Source organism: Choloepus didactylus, chromosome 16 (assembly GCF_015220235.1).
Source record: "Choloepus didactylus isolate mChoDid1 chromosome 16, mChoDid1.pri, whole genome shotgun sequence".
Classification (NCBI taxonomy): domain Eukaryota; kingdom Metazoa; phylum Chordata; class Mammalia; order Pilosa; family Megalonychidae; genus Choloepus; species Choloepus didactylus.
The window spans coordinates 49,088,966-49,110,117 of NC_051322.1; the positions used below are offsets into that span (position 1 = coordinate 49,088,966).

At 36.9% G+C, this 21,152-nt stretch overlaps 1 protein-coding gene and 1 long non-coding RNA gene across 2 annotated transcripts in view; one reads left to right on the forward strand and one right to left on the reverse strand.

Annotated features, from left to right (window-relative positions):
- Positions 1-15,265, forward strand: part of LOC119511142 — a 76,313-nt gene extending 61,048 nt beyond the window's left edge. The window contains exons 3-4 of the long non-coding RNA XR_005212160.1: positions 6,104-6,162; positions 15,180-15,265. This is a non-coding gene — a long non-coding RNA (uncharacterized LOC119511142). The remainder of the gene's footprint in view (positions 1-6,103; positions 6,163-15,179) is intronic.
- The window catches only part of DSG4 (desmoglein 4), a 28,252-nt gene continuing 15,070 nt past the window's right edge, over positions 7,971-21,152 (reverse strand). Inside the window, 6 exon segments of the mRNA XM_037805573.1 lie at positions 7,971-10,104; positions 13,713-13,921; positions 15,234-15,297; positions 15,451-15,590; positions 18,450-18,755; positions 19,747-19,974. Coding sequence (XP_037661501.1) covers positions 9,337-10,104; positions 13,713-13,921; positions 15,234-15,297; positions 15,451-15,590; positions 18,450-18,755; positions 19,747-19,974 — 1,715 coding nt within the window. The 3' untranslated portion in view covers positions 7,971-9,336.

The window sequence follows — 21,152 nt, forward strand, 5'->3', positions numbered from 1 at the left end:
CACTGGTTTTGAAGGAAATTGCTTTTCTGGAGATAAAATTCTACGTTGGCAGGGCTTTTCTTTTAAAACTTTAAAAAATACTCCATTGACTTCTGCTTTCATAATTTTTGTTGAAAAGTTAGCCATTTATCTAAATGTTGCTCTTTGAAGAACTAGTCTGAAGAACATGTTTCTCACATGTCTATATTTTTTTCTCTCTTCCTCCATAAGCTACTTGATGGCAGGGACCATGTGTATCTTGTTCATTCCCAACATCTAGAATTATGCACATCTATATTCAATGCATAGTTTTTTTGTTTGTTTTTTTTTTTAATTGAGATTGTTCAGATACCATACAATTATCCAAAGATCCAAAGTATACAATCACTTGCCCCTGGGTACCCTCATACAGCTGTGCATCCATCACACTTAATTTTTGTTCAATTTTTAGAAACTTTTCATTACTCCAGACAAGAAATAAAGTGAAAGATGAAAAAAGAAAAAAAGAAAAGGAAACTCTAATCCTCCCCTATCCCTAACCAACCCCCCTCAATTGTTGACTCGTAGTATTGATATAGTACATTTGTTACTGTTTATGAAAAAATGTTGAAATACTACTAACTGTAGTATATAGTTTGTAATAGGTATATAGTTCTTCCCTATATGCCCCTCTATTATTAACTTCTAATTGTATTGTCATACATTTGTTCTGGTTCATGGAAGGGATTTCTAGTATTTGTACAGTTGATCATGGATGTTGCCCACCATAGGATTCAGTTTTATACATTCCCATCTTTTGACCTCCAACTTTCCTTCTGGTGACATATATGACTCTGAGCTTCCCCTTTCCACCTCATTCACACACCATTCGGCACTGTTAGTTATTCTCACATCTTGCTACCAACACCCCTGTTCATTTCCAAACATTTAAGTTCATCCTAATTGAACATTCTGCTCATGCTAAGCAACCACTCCCCATTCTTAAGCCTCGTCCTACATCTTGGTACCTTATATTTCATGCCTATGAGTTTACATATTATAATTAGTTCCTATCAGTGAGACCCTGCAATAATTGCCGTTATGTGTCTAGCTTATTTCACTCAGTATATTGCCCTCGAGGTTTTGTCATCAACCCATTTTTTTTAATATGGTTTTGTTCGCTCACCATACATTCCATCCCAAGTAAATAATTGATGGTTTTCTGCATGGTCATACATTTATGTGTTCACCACCTTCACCACTATCTATAAAAGGGCATCTACATTTCTTCCACAAGGCAGGAGGGAGAGTCAAAGAAGGTAGAGAGGCAAAAGAAAGAGGAAAAAAAATGACAGCTAGGAAGCAGCAAAAGGAAAAATAACCTTAAATCAAAGTAGAATAAAGAATCAGACAATACCACCAATGTCAAGTGTCTAACATGCCTCCCTATCCCCCCCTCTTATCTGCATTCACCTTGGTATATCACCTTTGTTACATTAAAGGAAGCATAATACAATGATTCTATTAGTTACAGTCTCTAGTTTATGCTGATTGCATCCCTCCCCCAATGCCTCCCCATTTTTAACACCTTGCAAGGTTGACATTTGCTTGTTCTTCCTTGTAAAAGAACATATTTGTATATTTTATCACAATTGTTGAATACTCTAGATTTCACCAAGTTACACAGTCCCAGTCGTTATCTTTCCTCCTTTCTTGTGGTGTCTCACATGCTCCCCACCTTCCTCTCTCAACCGTATTCATAGTTACCTTTGTTCAGTGTACTTACATTGTTGTGCTACCATCTCCCAAAATTGTGTTCCAAACCACGCACTCCTGTCTTCTATCACCCTGTAGTGCTCCCTTTAGTATTTCCTGTAGGACAGGTGTCTTGTTCACAAAGTCTCTCATTGTCTGTTTGTCAGAAAATATTTTGACCTCTCCCTCATATTTGAAGGACAGCTTTGCTGGATACAGGATTCTTGGTTGGCGGTTTTTCTCTTTCAGTATCTTAAATATATCACACCACTTCCTTCTTACCTCCATGGTTTCTGCTGAGAGATCCGCACATAGTCTTATTAAGCTTCCTTTGTATGTAATGGATGCTTTTCTCTTGCTGCTTTCAGGATTCTCTCTTTGTCTTTGACATTTGATAATCTGATTATTAAGTGTCTTGGCGTAGGCCTATTCATATCTCTTCTGTTTGGAGTACGCTGCGCTTCTTGGATCTGTAATTTTATGTCTTTCATAAGACATGGGAAATTTTCATTAATTATTTCCTCTATTATTGCTTCTGCCCCCTTTCCCTTCTCTTCTCCTTCTGGGACACCAATGATACATACATTATTGTACTTTGTTTCATCCTTGAGTTCCCGGAGATGTTGCTCATATTTTTTCATTCTTTTCTCCATCTGCTCCTTTGCGTGCAGGCTTTCAGGTGTTTTGTTCTCCAGTTCCTGAGTGTTTTCTTCTGCCTCTTAAGATCTGCTGTTGTATGTTTCCATTGTGTCTTTCATCTCTTGTGTTGTGCCTTTCATTTCCATAGATTCTACTAGTAGGTTTTTTGAACTTTTGATTTCTGCCATATACATGCCCAGTGCTTCCTTTACAGCCTCTATCTCCTTTGCAATATCTTCTCTAAACATTTTGAATTGATTTAGCATTAGTTGTTTAAATTCCTGTATCTCAGTTGAAGTGTACGTTTGTTCCTTTGACTGGGCCATAACTTTGTTTTTCTTATTGTAGGTTGTAATTTTCTGTTGTCTAGGCATGGTTTCCTTGGTTATCCAAATCAGGTTTTCCCAGACCAGAACAGGCTCAGGTCCCAGAGAGTAGAAATATTCAGTATCTGGTTTCCCTGCGGGTGTGTCTTAGAAAATTGCTCCACCCTTTGATGCCTCGGGTCACTGAGCTTTTCTGCCCAGCAGGTGACGCCTGTTAGCCTATAATTCTTGACTGGTGTGAGGAGGTGTGGCCATGTTCCCCCAGGCTCTGGGGTCTGGTTCTGAATGGAAAGGGCCCCACCCCTTTCCTCCTAGAGAAGATAGACCCCTCAGGTGGAGGTCATTAGCATTTCAATGGTCTCACTCTCTGCTTGTGCTGTCTCCACCCTTCCCAGAGTCACAGCCCTGGAAACTGAAAATGACTGGGGCTTTCTCCACTGAGCCAAAAAAGAAACATATAGTCCCCTTCAGCCCCAGTCCAAGGCGACCCTCGGGCTCTCCCAGGTCAGTCATCACCCAAAGCCTCTGTCTGTTTTTTGGGGATGCGTACCTGTAGTGAGCAGTTCACACTCGCTACTTAAAACCCCAGTTGGAGCTCAGCTGAGCTGTATTCGCTTGCTGGGAAAGAGCTTCTCTCTGGCACCACGAGGCTTTGCAGCTCGGGCTATGGGGGAGGGGGTCTCACGACTTGGTTCCACAGGTTTTACTTACAGATTTTATGCTGTGTTCTCGGCATTCCTCCCAATTCAGGTTGGTGTATGATGAGTGGATGGTCTCGTTTGTCCCCCCGCAGTTATTCTGGATTATTTACTAGTTGTTTCTGTTTTTTTGTAGTTGTTCCAGGGGGACTACTTAGCTTCCACTCCTCTCTATGCCGCCATCTTGCCCGAGTCTCTCAATATAATTTTAATTAAAATCTCATCAGTTTTTTTAAACATGAGCTTATCAGAAGTACCCATATTGCTAAAAAAGAAAAAAAGAAGTGATGATGGAAATTGCTCCCACCAGATATCGAAACATACTAAAAAAGTAGTGTAGTACAGATGAAACAATAGTCAGACTTATCAGCATAATAATGTATCAATGTAATAAAGGAAAGAATAGAAATGTATCTAAGTGTACATGGTAATTTATAATCTTTTTTAAATTATTCATTTTATCATTCAGTCAACTTCTTTTTACTTATTGCCAGATTCTGAATAGATGATGGGTATATATCAGGTTATCTCAGTCCTTATTATATTTTAAAAGTTAAAAAAAACCCTGATAATATCAATTATTATTAAGTTTGTAACTAACAAGTTCTGTTGGTGGGAGTGTAAATTGATGCTGCTTTTTGAGAGGGAAATTTGGAAAAACAATGTAAAAATTATTTGCACATATCCTTCAATATGGCCACTGCCCTTCTAAGAGTCTATCCTATGGAAAATGCTTCAACTTGTGTACATGTACATGTGTATGTATCTATATGTTCATTGTAGCATTGTTGGTAATAGCAGGAACTGGAATCGACCAAATTCCCTGGTTTTAAGGGGAAATGGTTATAATGTATGGTACATATTTATTAATTTCATGCAGATTTTTGAAAGAATGAGGTAGATATGTATGTGATGACATAGAAGGATATTCATGACAATATAGAAGGTAGAAAATATAGAAGTGAATAGTAGGAAAAGTTCAGTAAAACAGTTTTGGTGACAAAATCTCATCCTGATACATTTATTTTGGCCCACTCAAGGAAAAGCAAATCTGCTCTAACTGCTTTAAAAACTGGTTGTTTTGGATATCTGTTTATGCTAGATTGCAAATTGTCAACTTCGTATCACTATCACCCACTTTTAAGGTCTTTCAGGAACTACATTTCCCAGATTGACATGCTCTGTACCATTTTAGGATTTATTTCACTCATCCATACCAAAATTTCTTTCAGAAAGCATGTGAGGTTATTTTCCGTAATTTTATTTAATAGTACTTTTTCTGCAAAAGGTAATTTTTCCTGCAATGCAGTTGTCTTCCTGTGTTATACACCTGAATCTTCTTGTTAAGAATTGCACTCACACAAACTTGTCAAAGATTATGCAAAAGGCTGCTATCTAGGGGCAACACTGTTGAACTGCAGACATTTGCTTTTAGGTACTTGAGAGAATATGACTGTATCCTTCACTTTCTAAAATTAATGAGTGCATGCTATATGCCAGACAGTCTGCTAACACTGGAGATACTAAAAAGAAAAAAAGTATTGAGTTTGTTCTCAAGGAGCTCACAGGATGGCACAGAGGAAAAATTAATATGTGAATTACTAAAGGGAGTAAAGAAGGAGAGCTAGCTAAACAAGTAGGATGGGACGGTGGAAGAGATACCAAGAAATGCTCTCAGGAGATGGTGATGCTTGAGATGAGGATTGAGGGATGAGTAGGAAGAACTGAGTACATGAGGGGGATGGAAAGGGTTCCAGATTAAGGAACCAGGATGGGCTCCTTACCCACAGAAATATGAGACAGCACGTCATATTCTAGAAACCACGGATAGTCCACACACCTCTTAAAGTAACAAAAGGGAAGGGCATTTAGTGTGCAAATACTTTGATTAACATATAGAATGACTGATTGACGTTACTTTGGGCAATTTGTTGTGGACCTGAGTCACCTCAGTGGTGATTCAGAGGCTCTCCTAGGCTTTGGGGCCAACAATCTCACCTTGGGAATGTTGGCTTTTCAGAAGATCGTGACCACCATGGAAGCAAATATGAGGGGCTCTCTGCCTCAGTGACCCCACCATGGGGGTACCTCTGTGTCTTGGTGACCTGAAGCCCATTGGTGATCATGAAGCCTCCTGAGGGCTGCCTGAGTATCATCTCATAAGATTGGACCTGGCCACTCAGCCAGCATAAAGCATCTCATTCATTCCCCATTTTATACCAAGTTAAGTCCCAACACCTCATTGGATTCAAGATTCTCTACCATCTGCCTCTCACACGGTACTACTAGGCTTAAATAGCATTTGGTGAGAATAAGGTCTTTGCAGTTAGGCAGTCCTGGATTTAAATTTTAACTCTACTACTCACTTAAGCTCTAACATAAAAATAGCAATTTACCTAAGCTTTAGAGTTCTCATCTATGGTATGGGTATAAAACATCTTGCAGTGTTGTCTTGTGAATTCAATAGGATAATGTATTTTGAGTTATTAATACAGTGGATCATCATATAAAAATCACTGAATATATGATAACTTTATAATTCCTATTTTGCTTCAGATGTTCTTTACTATATTTAATTTGACAGCTAATATTCTCTGAATATATCCTGTACTTTTGTCTTTTATACCTTTGTGATCCATGTCAGACAAAATTCTACTTGGTCTACCTCAGATTTTGCTGCCTTCAACTCCCCTAACTGAAATTAATTGTTCTTTTCTTTTTCCACAGAAATGGGTGCTTCTGGTTTAGAAACAATAAGAATAATTTTGTTGAATTTAAATCCAGTGGTAAGTAATTATATTTAATTCTAAAATTTATACAATGTCTAGAACAATTTATGGAGTTTACTCAATTAATTTATTTTATAATGAGCAATTACTAATACAATGATTCTGTTGAGAACTTTGCCAAAAATAAACAAATGTATTATTCTGAATTTCGGTTTACAAGTGAACCTATGCCTCTGCATTGTGACCTTTCTCCTACACATGATGGTAAGATGGCAATCACATAGTAACAAAAAGGGAAAAGATTTTCTGTCTGTATGTCTGTGTTTGTGTATTGAATAATATATGCACCAAAGGAAAATGAAATACTTTTTTCCTCATCATATATTTTCATTGAATAAATATATAAAACATTATTACATTAAGCAGTACATTGCATGGAAATACCTAGTCCAAAAGAGGGATTTTTTCTAAAAGTATGTCTTTTTTCTGGAACATGTATAAGAACTGTCCATGTTCTTAATGTTTTCCTTCCCTTTACTTGATAAGACTTTTTCAAGGGAGCCCATTTATTCATTTAATAATGCTCTCCCTTCAAGCAGTTCCACTGGGCAGGAGATATGACTCAAACTGTATGCTATGATATTTGTTTATTCAATATCATTCACTGGGTTTCTGGGTTCATTTTCAAACCTTACCATAAACTCTGTATAATCTTTACTTCCTAGCCAAATCAATACTCTAATTCTTAAGCAGAAAGGGGAAACCTTGCTTTACATTTTCTACTTTTTCTTTTGAGATGAGGTTTAAAAATATGTCAATTCCAGAGGGTTGTCATCTATGAGCAATTACTGACCATTTTGGCCTGATGATGGAGTATCTCCTCACTGATAATGTTGAAAGAGAAAATTAAACAGCTCTGATCTTGTTTCCCACAGAAACTATGAGGGAAGGCAGCCATGAGAGGTAGATCTCCTCTTTTGGAAGAACCCTTAAGTCTTTGTATAATGATTTAGACTTAGAACAGAAAATTCACAGAGAAGTTTTCTTACCCCCTCACAAGTGATTTTACCTCCTTTTCAAATTTTAATCTATTAGTAAAACATTCAATGCTATGTTATTCTTCATTTCTCAGATCTCATAGTATTTTCAGTTTTTAACCCCTTTAATGCTTTATATTTAATTATTCACTAATTGTTTTGTAATTCTTAGAATCATTGGCCTAATGGAATGCAAACTTCGAAAGATAGCCACATCAGGAAATGCCAAAGGATTTCATACATAACATACAGATGTTATGTTGCTGGTTGTTCATTAAGTATTCAAATGAGTGTAGCACTATAGTTTTTGGCTGCCCCATGGGTTTTGTCAAATTATAGAGTAGCAGGATCTAGGCTGTGACTGTCTAAAGTAAGGGATGGTTATAACAACTGGTGGTGCTTGGAAAAGATTAGAAAACATGTAAACAACCTAATGTTATGATCCTTTAGTCATTCTGCACTTACACTTACATTTTACAAAACCTACATTTTGGACAGGTACTTTTCTTTCCAATTGGGAGATATCAGAGACCATGCAGCAGGCAAAATTGGATCCTTTCTATGTCTGATGAAAAGAGCACAGACTAGAGCATATGAGAAATGGATTCAGAATTTTATACCACATCAAGCTGGTTGTGGTCATTTAACATCCCTATTTTTAGATTCCTTATCTGTAAGATGAGAGTTGGGCAAGAGATTATGTGAGATGCCTCAGAGTCTATGACAGTTATATTCATAATGGAAAAAAAATAAGCAAGAAGTACCACAAATCATTTCCTTCCAAAAGAAATAAGCTTTGAAAATAAGTTTATTTCATTTACACTATCTTACTGGTCACATTATAGTTACTACTGTATAATTTACATATTTTACAGAATTAAATAAAGCTACCTTGCTAGAATTTCCTTTTCTTAAGCCAGCTTTGTGCCTACTAAAAATAAGCTATTTGTGCACATGTTCCATTTCATTCATTCAACATAAGTAGTAATGTTAGGAAGAGAAAGACAACTTGGTAATGGATTTAAATATTTTGTTGATTATTCTCAGTAGGAACTCAATATCCCCAGAGTCCTATTTCAAATCTATAAAAGAATTAGAAGCTCTGTGAGTGCAGGAATTATGTCTGTCTTCCTCACTTATATATATCATTATATATTAAGACCAGCACTTACCACAAAGTAGCTTTTAAGAAAATATTTGTTGAGTATATGAATAATTACAGAGGTGCTTTTGGGTGGAAAATCTGGTTGCCAAAAGAAAGCTCTAGACTCAAGTCAGTGGAACAGATTAAAACATATTTTATACATTTTTCTGACATAATTAGCAAAAGTATGGAAAAAATTCCCTATAAAGGGGAAAAACTCCAGTACTTCCCCCAAGAATTATTTCTACCATAGGATTGTCTTTTTTTTTTTTTTTTGCTATTCTATATTAGTTTACAGTTAATGATAACAAGCAATAAAGTGCAATCAAAATTCATTCATACTGATTTATATGTATATGTTTATATACATATATATAATAAATATAATTCCTTTTGATGATCCATTTCCAGAGATGCATTCAGCTGGTGAACCCAAATATTACTTTAAGCATTTTCTAACTATTCCATCTCTTGAGAAACTGTTTAAAGATGTCTGTGGCTTCAGATGTCTATTGATAGAAGCTCCATTTTTCTTTTCCTTTTAGGAACATACATTTCATTCACTTTTTCAATTAAAAATGTTAATAGAAATTTTAGCAATTTTTAATAGAAATTTTTATTAAGTGATTTTTAATAGAAATTTCTTTAAAGGTAAATATGACTGGTGAATGCAGGCGAGGCTTTTTTGCAATCTCAAAGCCCGAGGGGCATAACAGTTTGCATTGATTGGTTCTGGCAGTCTCAAGACCTCTAGGATTTACAATATGAGTTATGTGCTATTAGATATAGTGTCAAAGGCTGCAACACATTTTCTTCAAGTTTTTGGCACATTTTTTTTTTAATTAGAAAGAAAGAATTAAAATAGGCTGATCTAAAATGTTTCACTGTATTTATACCCCAAAAAGGTATGATCAAAAGAGCAGCATTGAATTGAGAATATCTGTTGGCTATTAACATGTTAAATATGGTACAGTCATTATATATTTTTGGTGAGTATATTAGAAATTACATGGTGCAATATCCCCATATAGAATGCTAACCATAAAACATTTACTGCTGGGAGTGATGTATATTACTATATTGTGTTACTCTGTGTCGAGAGGTCATCGGGGATGTGGTGCCAACAGTTTGGCTCATGTGAAGATCTGGGTTCGCCATTTGCATCACTTGAATTTCTGGTCCTACCATAATATTGCCACTCATCACAGGTCCCATACAACCATCATTCATGCTACTACTGCCCATGCCAGGCATACCAGGACTAGATACCACTCTCTCAGTATAGATTATGTTGTGTGTGTTGGCTAACTCAGCTGGTACACAGATATTCCCTTGAACGTCATAGACAGGTGCCATTACTGTTTCGGTTACTACAACATTGGGTGCAAGCTGAGGATCAAAAACAATTGTAGTGGGCTGGACACATTGATCGGTAGTGGTGTAGGTCTCAGTTACTATAACATTCCCATGGATCATGGGTTCAGGCATTGCCATTTCTGCCTGGAATTCAGCCTCTGAGAGAGTCATTCCTGAAGCTTCACTAACAAAGTAATTAGGTCCAAGCAAAGGGAGATCAGTACTGATAGGTATACAGGCCTGGTGTGAAGGAAACGGTTCGATTTCTGTGTCTAAGCAGATTTCAGCAAGAGTCCTAAATTTTGGATCTAAAGTTTCCAAGCAGCTCTCATCTAAGTCATCCACAATCCAACTGCAACAACCAATGGAGCCCACTGGGGACCCTACTCCCTCGTGGTCATAAATGAGCAAGCAGTCATTTGCTGGTCGACCTTCATCTTCATCTGCATAAGCATATGCTTTCTAAAATTAGAAGAAAAATAAGGAATTAGAAGTTTCTTTCCCATTAAAATAGTGAAAGAAGAATAACAACTATGCTTCAGAGACTTCTGATCAAAGAAGATTTTATGGAATGAGCTGAGAAAGAAACTGGTACCTTGGCATATTTCTAAATAATTAGAATTATTTAGGAGGTCACTGTACACTAATGGTGCATAAAATTTTAATACATATGAATTTCTCTTATTTGAAAACATAACAAAAATTTTTGTATTTTATTCAGATTTTGAATTAAGATAAAGTTTAAGCTTTTGAATTTGTAGTCTTTGTTTCTGAGGTGATCTAGAAACAATAAAATTTAGTTAGGCATATTCAAAATATTAATTATTTTAATAAGGAGAGATATTTGATCAACTTGGAGTAAAAGCATTTATAAAGATGTAAATATCTCCAAGCTTCAGAGACTTATGTTAGTGTGTTCAGGGAAGTTTTATTGTGGCCTGAGTGGAGGGAGCCGGGATGATCTCTGGAGTTAGGAGATCATCTAGCATAATATTTTGAAGTATTTTAAATGACAGAACCCTTTGAATGAAATCTTAGATAGGAACCCAACATGTAGAATGGATGAAAGAGGAACTTCCCTGGTTGAAGGTGGTTGGAGTGCCAGAGACCTACCGTCTCTCCCCCTTTCCTTCACGTGCTATGGTCCTTTAGGAATCCTTTAGGGCCTTCATGGCACCATCTGAAATTGCCTCAAGGACCCAGAGAGGGTGAGTGGCATGCCCGAGACCCTGAGATGTAGAAATATAACCTCAAATCCCTTTATCCTTGCTGCTCTCCCTCTGATTTGTACCTGAGTCTAAATTCTACCATTAGTAACATTATTTTAGGTATTGAAACCAATTATTCATGAGTTTGGTATTACCTTAAACGTTTGCCATATAATATTTTAAATAATACCTACATTAACAGGATACTCCTCTTTTGTATGGGACTTAAGTTAGTTGCTGGGGTATTGGTGGTGTTTTAAAAAGTGGCAGGAAAAAAGCACTGTTACAGTTTTGCAGAGACTTAACCTGGGGTAGGGAGAGGCTGGGTCTCACCACCTCTGAAATCTAACATCACTTTTTTTTAAAAAAAATTCAATTTTTTTGAGATATAGTCACATTTCAATCACCCAAAGTATACAATCAATTGTTCACAGTACCATCATATAGTTGTGCATTCATCACCCCAATCTAGTTTTTGAACATTTTCCTTGTACCAGAAAAAGTGAAAATAAGAATAAAAAATAAAAGTAAAAAAAGAACATCCAAATCATCCCCCCCACCCTATTTTTCATTTAGTTTTTTTGTTCCATTTTTCTACTCATCCATCCATACTCTGGATAAAGGGAGTATGATCCACAAGGTTTTCACAGTCACACTGTCACCCTTATAAGCTACATTACTATACAATCATCTTCAAGAGTCAAGGCTACTGGTTTGCAGTTTGATAGTTTCAGGTATTTACTTCTAGCTCTTCCAACTAGCATCACTCTTAAAGTGTATAGCTAAAAGGTTTTGGGAAGAATGACCTCAATGCCTAGGAAGAAAGAAGAATGCATGTTGATTTTATTTATCCCATATAGCATTGATTGTAACCAAAGCCAAAACATATCAAGTGCAATTTTGACATTAATGGTGAACCTCCTTTGAATATTAGTGTGATTTTTATGAATGATCCTTAAATGTAATTTCTATGGGTATATAATCTGTGCCCTTTTTTTGAATGAATTTATCCATCATTCATTTAAATAATTTATACTATTCTTGCACAGTCTGTGATGATATTTATAACTAGCAAATTTAAGATATAGTTTATAATGGCAACAGCATTCTCAGCATTTTTTTGTAAAGAGCAGGGGTGAAATGAATGCATTACCATATGGGGAATAAAACAGGCTAATTGGAATAAGAGATTAAGTGGACTGATAAATAAGGAAAACAAATTTACTAAATAGGAATCTGCAAGTGGATTTATTTACTCTTTATGCTCCTCCAATAGGCCAACCCAATGCCTGTGGGACTTTCTTTGGTACGCTCATACATACATAGTCCCTTTCCTTAGTGGGGTACATTTGATGAACAGGGCACTGGATAGAGAATAGTAGATCTGGGTTTAGGACCAATCTACCACAAATTTGCTGTGTGATTGTAAGCTATCTGTTCAGTCCCTCTGGTCTTCTGTTTTCCCACATTGAAAATGTGGATTTTTGCTAAGATCTCTTTTAGTTCAAAGATTCAAAGTCATTTCTGTGTTCTCTCAAGCCACAAATTTTGTGGTCTCGACTTTCTATCTCACTCTACAAGGGCAAACTGATTAGAGAACTAATGAGCAATATGAGGACAGGTTTTGCATCTTATTCACCTGGTGACACAATGACTTGAAGCTAGTTTCCTCAAATTATTTTTAGGTCTAGGAGGAGATATAAATAAAGATATAAGTAACTTGGTGCTCAATAAATAGTTCTGAATGAAATAATGAACTTTGTAAGCTACATCAGTCATTGGCATCAGCTAATATATTATATTCTGTAATTGTATGAAAATTACAAAGAACTGAATTAGAATATGCCCAACAATGGCCAGTGAAGGGAAATTCCTGCCTAGTGGATAGTTTTTAGAGGCAGGGCTGTCAGGTTGCATAAATCTGGTACTGCTACTATTTTATCACATTCTCTATGAATGCTGCCTCTGGCGTAGTGCAGTGCACAGCCTGTACAGCTGTATTTGACAGCCCTGTTTGAAGGCTCCATCCAGGTACACAGAGCTGGCTGCAGGAACTTACAGCTGATTGCTATTTCTAGGAAGATAGCACCGAAAATAATAATACCAAAATAAATTTCTTAAAAAGAACTAAAAAACTCATGAATTGTGGAAACTGAGCCAATAATTCTGTCTTGTCTCTTTCTCACAATAGAATCCTCTTCCTAACTTTCTCCTTTTTCTCTTATTTCTCTCTGTGCCTGCCTGTCAATCTCTATACTGGCTCATGTGATCAGTCTGTGGTGATTAAAGGGAAGAATATGACAATATCTGCTAGGCATTAAAAAATCCATATAGTGAGGCTGTGTTCCTGAGTTTTACCTGCTTTCCTTCCACAATCCTGTTGCTTTATTTTCCCCCTCCTTTCTGTTGGGGGCATATGAATAGCAGGAAGGGCATAATAAAGAGAGGACAAGAATGCATTTCTTTTCCTTGATTAGGATTCTCCAGGCTTCACTGTTGTTATAGGAAACGAAGTGGGAAAATCAGAAGGATACAGAAGAAAGAAAAATGGGAAAAAGAAATGTAGAGAGTGATGAGAGATTCCAGTATTTTCCACAGTATTAGAATGTATTATGTTATATGAATAGAAGTGGCCATAATACGGGGGTCTGAAAGAGGATAGTGTTGCAAATTGGCTTCATGTATTTAAGGGGAAGTGAAACACTTTTTATTCAGCTTTGGGATAAGGTTAAGAATAACTGAATATACTTTAGAAGTGACTTACTGCCATTATTATTATTATGAGGATTATGATTACTGGTTTTTGTTGTGGTTTTGCAATCTCAAGACTATTTCACTCGTAATTGAGTGTAAGGGGATTACCTCAGAGAAATAGCTGTCCAAGAAGGCCATATTCATGCCTGTCTCGGCGTACTCCCGCAGGGTTCCTATTGTTGAGCTTCTCCTCCTCATGGCTCCTCCACCTCCTACTGCCACGAGACCAGTGGCTATTCCAAGACCGGTATTGAGCTCCACGCCTGATGCACCCCCTTCAGCCGTTCCTCCACCTGCATAGGTGTTATTGTAGATTTCTGAAAGAGAAGGTTTCCATGTGATAGTGCCTGAGTTGCCTGCATTGTTTATCTATTCAAGCACTGCTGGATGCTACCTGCCACCAGAGCCCAGCACAACACAACACAGAGTAGCTACTGGAAACTAGGAAAAGATCAGTGAAAATTGTACCTATAATTTCCAGGCTTGGAGATTAGATAAAAATCACAGGTAAATGATACTGAGGGAGCCAGCTATTGGACTTTGCCTTCTCACGTTTGTACCAACGTTGCATCTACACTTAAAGGTGTAGAAGTAACACAGAGGCACTGGGCCTCTGTCCCTGCATCAATGTGCTTTCTTCGCTACCTGGGGGCCGTTAAGAGAGCTCGTACCCACTCGGATATCTTTCCAAGCAGAGCCAGATTTGTTTGCAGGAACCAAAACTTTGTCCTCCTTTGCCCTGGCCCTGGATGGGAGCTGGCCTTTTGTAGGAATGTTCCGTTACCTTATGTTCTTTACATGGGAAGAGTCAGGCTTGGGAGAATAAAGAATCCTCATTAAGAAATCTTATGTCTGCCCTAGAATTGGGAAACCTTTTTGTTCAATCACTGCTGAGTGATTTTTTCAGTATTCGTAGGTGTGTGTGGGGACTGGTGAGACATGCATGTGTGTAGTTAAGAAATGCTCCTCAATGTATTATTGAAAGAACACATTTACTTCCTTTTTTCTTTTCTCTTCTCCTTCTTAATAGCTTGTTCTATTAATAAGGACACCATTACTTACTCTGTGCCAGGTGTTTTTCTAATGTATATTTTGTGCAATGTATTATCTATAATATTATGTAGTAGTATATGTATTATATGTATATACACATATTATGTATTATATACTATACATAAATGAGTGTGAATGTATGTTATATATATATATATATATATATATATATATATATATATATATATATATGCTTATTTAGTCCTCACAACTATGTATTAAAGTAGATACCATAATTAGCTCAATTTCAAAGATTAGGAAATTGAGGTCCAGAGACATTAAATATCTTCTCTTCCTCAAGGACGTATTACTAGTAAGTGACAGAGCTGGGAATAAAACCCAAGCATTCTGATTCCAGAGTTTTCCCTCTTAATTATCATACTTCTCTGTCTGGAGTGTAGGATAGAAAAACAAGGTAGCCACTTCAAATATGCTATGTTTCCTCTGATTATATTGTCATCCCAGGGTATCAATAGATATGCTGTTTTTTTCTATTGAGTTTTTTTTTTTTTTTTCCACTAGGTTGGTCTGGTTGGCAAGTTTTACAAAGAAAAAGTGATTTTGGTGTCCACTGACCAGAGGAATCTATACGATCCTGGATGTTAGAGGCTGTCATTGGTACACCTACGTTTAAGACATCCTGAAAGGAAAAAAAAAATATTTTTAAAATAAATGCTTTAGGTTAAACAATTTTAAAATTGATACCTGTATATTTTGTCTATGCATAATTGTCAAGACATGCTCAGTTTCCAGTGAAACCGTGCGTTTCTCGGGGAAGCAGCAGTCCACTCACCCTGTCCTCGGGATGTCCCCCTTCTATTCCCCAAGACTGTATCACTCCTTCTCCCCCCTCCGGCACAGGAGCAAAGCGGGTTCCCAGTCCTTCTGGCTGTCTTCGTTTGCAGCAACACATGAGCAGCAAGAGTGGTGACACTGCCCAAGAAAGTGGTAAGGAGTCACACATGCTGATCAGTTTATGAAATCATTAAAGGTATCATTTTTTTGGTAGCATTATATTTAGATCCAGAGGGAAAACCACCAATGTAAGAAAATGTAAATTGTTCTCCTAAGGGACTGAGAATATATATCCATGTTTATATATACAAAACTACCGAAACACATAGAATTTCAGAGCTGGAATAGGGGGAGTTCAAAATCACATAATCCAGGTCCTCTATTGACAGATTAGGACAGTAAGGTCCATTTACCCCTCTAGTCTAAGACTCCTGAGCTAGGAGTGGCAGTTCCAGGGTTTAAATCCTAAATCCAGTTCTCTGATTTCTAGTCCATGTACATGCATATGCATTTATACGTATATATATGTATAAAAACGTAATTATCTGTGTATGTGTATATGTAATTGTAAAGCTATGTATACACATGTATATGCATATATTTTATCTTCATGGGTTTGTTTACATGCATAGGCTCATGGAAATGTATATATGTACATGTAGACCATCTCTGTGTGTATGTATATGTATTTGCATACCTATATAGAAACCTGTATACACAAACCCACACAACCAAACACCATACACACATATGTAATTTAACACATAATCAATATATGTTAGCAAGAGGACTGGATACAGGATTCAGTTATAGGACCTAGAGATATGATCCTTCTTCAACCTTTATTACATTTATACTTAAAATAAAACAATTAAATATCACCTACTAAAATTTGAGAGATGTATGTTTGTTGTTTTAAGACATTTGTCTACAAAATATAATGGCAAATTAAAGCTAGCACAAAATTTTAACTAAATATTTCTGGTAACAGAAATTTTTTTCCATTTGTTATCCTGATAATTACCTCAATTCTATACTTCATTCCATAAATATAGACATATCTTAAATTTTCTAAGATTCCAAAATATATTTGGTTTAGTTCTTTGTGTCCACTTTGGTTGCATTTTATACTTTTCTAATTTAGCATAACATGCATTCTATTAAACAGGTTAATTAAAGTTACAGAAAGAATATCAAAACTTCTACGTCAGGCCTTTTATTGACTTTATTAAAACAGATAATTTGGCAGTTTTACTCTCTGCACCATGAGCACCGAAAGGTCAAGTTATATATTTCCAGAGATTCTTCTGAAAAAGGACTGAAACTAGAATTGGGAGCCTCTGGGCAGCTGCTCTATCTACATGCTGTTTCTGTGAAGTTTGGGTGTGTGCAAGGTTGTGTCCCATCATGGGCATGAGCTATGTCTAACAAAAGAAGCTTTCTAATAATGGAAACGAATGTTTTTAGCACATACAAAATACAATGACTGTATGCATAATCTCATTTGGAGATAACATGAAAAATATTATGCTGAGGCCCTTTGGGAACATAAGGTTAGGGCTAAGACACTCCCACCCCCCACCCCACAACCATCATCCTATTTCTCTTACCCTCACCCCCAATAATGGACCCTGGGCTTCTCCATCGAGATAAGTGACTTTGTCCATAAAGGTATTCCCTTCCTATTCCACAATAAATCTGACAACTCTTAGGCTTCATTTGCATGGGTCAGGAAGAGTTTTGTGAAATTTTGAATTCTAGCCTATTGGAAAAATAACTAATATGGAGTTTTTGACCTTGAACTTCACATTAATCTCATTGGAGGAGTTAAACATGCTGATGCTTGGGTCCCACCTCGAGTTGGACCCAGGAAAGAATAGCTTTTAAAGACCTCCAGGTGATTCTAATGGGTAGCCAGGGTTGATAACCATTGACTTACTGACATCTCCACTCAGTTGCTGTAGAGTCATGTTCTGGGGAAATATCTTTTTGAAATATCATTTTGACAATCAGTCATGGTCTTTGCATAGCCTTGAAAATACACAGATTATTTTAAAAAAGAAAGCCTGCCAAAAAGTCAGTTATTGTTATTGTTTTTCTGTATCCCCAAATGAAGATTTTTAGTTTGCACTTATCCATTAAAACATATTAATACAATCTGAAGCATTTAATCATTGTTAATTTTAGAACCTATGAAACTATTGTGGGGACAACCTAAATGCATGAAATATCTCTTCTCTGCTACATAGAGAGGAGGACCAGTTTTTTAAATCATTGCTTAGGATCTTTGCCACTCCTGTGGCTCAGAGGCTCGTGAAGAGCCCAGAGGCTAATTCCCTCCTTTGGGCTCTTCTTCCTGTTCCTGCTCCGGCAGAGTGGCCAGGCCACCCATGCTCGCAAGTCCCCACTGGCTCCTGGTTGGCTGTGGATGGAAGACCAGACTGTTAGGTGCATCGTGAACGCCCTTCTACGCTGGGGCAACCTCACTTTCTAGCTTCACCGCTTACTCTCCCCTGCCTGAGTGTGCTATGTGTTTCCACACCTGTCCTCCATCTGTTTGTGTGGTTCCTTTGTCCAAGACTGCCTTTCAGACCCATCCTCTTTCTAAGAATATCCTCATCTCTCAGAGCCCAGCTCAAAAGCTGCTTCCCCATCAAAGACTTTCCCAGCCTTCCCTGTGCCAGTTAATCGCTTTTGTCTCTACTGTTCTAACATTTTGCTGGACCTTTCATTACGGGCTTTATTTTATGCTTTACTATATCATACATGGTGATTTGCCTGTGTTTCCCATCTTTATGATGTCACAAACACCTAGACCTTCTTAATTATCTTTTTTGAATAAGCACATACCTTTATGAGCCACAGTATTTACTTCTAGGGTGCACAGCAATTGCTTTAGATATCAAAAAAGGAATGGCCAGTTGAACCCAGCCATCCTTGAGAGTCTTGCATTCTTATTTTGATGAACTGCTGAGCAAGATTTAATCAAATACTTACGGAGCAGAAGTAAGAGGCCCAGAACGATCATGCCAATCCCTGCAGGTCCGAGACCAACATTTGAATCTCCAGTTCGGTCATCAGTGACAGACCCATAAACGTCACCGGTAGCCACGCTGATGACCTCAGTAGAGATGCTGGTGGTACTAGAGTACAAGCACATGTGGTTGCTGTCACAATCACAGGCATCTAACTGCAGGATCTGTGGGATTTCACATGCTCTGCCATAGCTGTCCGTTATCAAGATTGGGATTTGGTAAAGTCCAGGAAATAAAGGCTGCACAGCCATAAGGATTGCAGAGGTAGCTGAAAAGGAAGACAAGAAACAGAAAATACATGAAAATTCCTTGTGGGTAACTCTCCCTAATACCAACACCAGCTTAGGGCCTGATTGTTAATGCTTCTTAGTCACAGAGCACTGTTTACTTTTTTTTCTTTTTACATTTATAATTAATTGTTCCATGCTGCTCCTGCTAGATTGATATTTGTATGAAGCAGGCAGGGACCCTCTTGTTTATTTCCGGAGCAACAGTACTTTGAATAGAACATGTACTCAATAAATATTTGCCCGATGGATAACAGATATTGAGCTGAAAGGAAATATTGGAAGTCTTCTACTTAGGATTACAGTTTACAAATACCCTCCTGAAGACTACATTATTTATCTCATTCAAAATTGCTGCCTTTCAATTTAAAAGTATTCCAATAACTAATATTTTCCTAATTCTTTGTGTTACCATTTCCTGTTGATGTTTATAGAAAATATTGCTTAAAATATTGGTTCACATTTATTTATCACCCCAAGGCAAGTGTGGAGATTATTACATTTACACCTGAATCATGAACAGTAATTGATTAATCCATAATACCCAATATTCTTTGTTATTACAGTTTATTACCTTTAGTTAGCTATATGACAAGTCAGTTACATCTATCAAAATGTAATCTGTGCACATGGTAAGAATTGGATAAGGTGATGTCTGAGAATTATTCACTGGTCCTGTTTATTTCAAACTGATCAAATATTGGTTAAGCACTCCACCTATATAAAGTAATGGATAAACTGATATTTACATACTGCTATTTGCAATTGCAGTATCAAAAAACCATTTGGGTTTTTATTTCAGTTCAAAATTGCCCCTAATGTCCAAGAATTCCATGGAATTTTTTTTCCATTTAATTTTAATAAGGGAAATATAAGGGAAACAGATGGAAAGTATTATTCAACGACTTGACTGTTTTGGTAATTTTTTTGCTTTTTGAACTTAATTTATGAGCAAGTTTACATTCCACTTACCATTTATGGATCTGATATCCCATAAGTCAGCTGTCCCTGGTGCCTGATCAACAACACAGAAAGTAAAGGGAGACCCATGAGAATGGCCACTAATGTCTCTCGCAGAGATAAGGACTGATGGAGAGTCAATGCAGATGGTTTTACTTTCAGCAGAAATGACTGGACAGTAATCATTGATATCAGGAACCTCGATACATACGGTTCCTGTAGCTGTTTTCCCAGCACCGTCTGAAAAAGCAAAGCATCATGGGTGTTAGGGTTAATGGTGCGGGAAGAGAGTCTTTCTCATATCCCATGATGATGCCACAGCATATAGGAATGGTATGAATGACTCTGAGGTGGTGCATGGTAGGTTCCAGCCTACTTCTTAAACCCCCATAAGCACCTCTAGCCCTGGCTCACTATTTTCCAGCCATACTGGCTTCTCTTTAGCTCTTTGAACAAGTTTCTTCCTAACTCAGGGCCCTTGTTCATTCTTTTCACTCTTCCCTAAATGTTTTCATCCCCATTTCACTCTGCTAACTTGTATGCATCCTAACATGGAAAATTAAATGTCCTTCCTCAAGAAAGCTTTACTGCTCTCTATTTCTACCCTGCCCCTATCAGTTAGACCCCCATACTAGCGTAGAGCCTTCCACTCAGGATGCTCATCAAACTCTGTGTTTGTTGAAATGATCACAATTGAAGTGAAATAATTGTGTAGTTTTTCTTTCTGTTTTCACTGTATATTTTAAACTCCATTCATTAGATACCACTTTTCTCTGAAATGATATATGTGAGAACAAATATAAATCTATTAGATTTTTTCCTTATTTATTTGAAAAAATTTTGAGTTAGTATACTTTATTAGAAAGGGCTTAGAACCATGATTAGAAGTGCTGGCTTTTAGTCCACTTTTCTGCTCTATGCTTTGTTACCTTGAAAAAAGAGGTATTTTTAAAAAAATTATTTTGTTTTGTTTGTCTTGTTTTTAACTTGCAAGTGATATTAGTTTTATCATTGAAAGCTAGAAAGTTATCATCTCTGGAGTACTTTCCTTGGTCATTTTTTGAGAGGTTAATATGCTTTTTTTTAAAGATTTGTTTCCATGCCTAAGTGATGGAATCATTTATTTAATCGAATAATCATAAACTGAGAGCCTATCCATGTCCTATGATTTTGTACAGTTTGTTCTTTCCACCTTATTCAGTGTTTGACTTTCTAAAGTGTCTATTTCACTTAATCTTTCATTACAAAGACATGAGATTTTACCATAAATCATTTTATTTGACATTTTGGATCCTCTGCAGCTTTCTATGGCCTTGTGATGTGGCAACCAGAACCTGGTTGTTGTTTACAGCATTTGCTTCCCAAATCATGTGCACAGAGGCCTGCATTTTCACCAGGTGGCCATGCATTCTTGATAA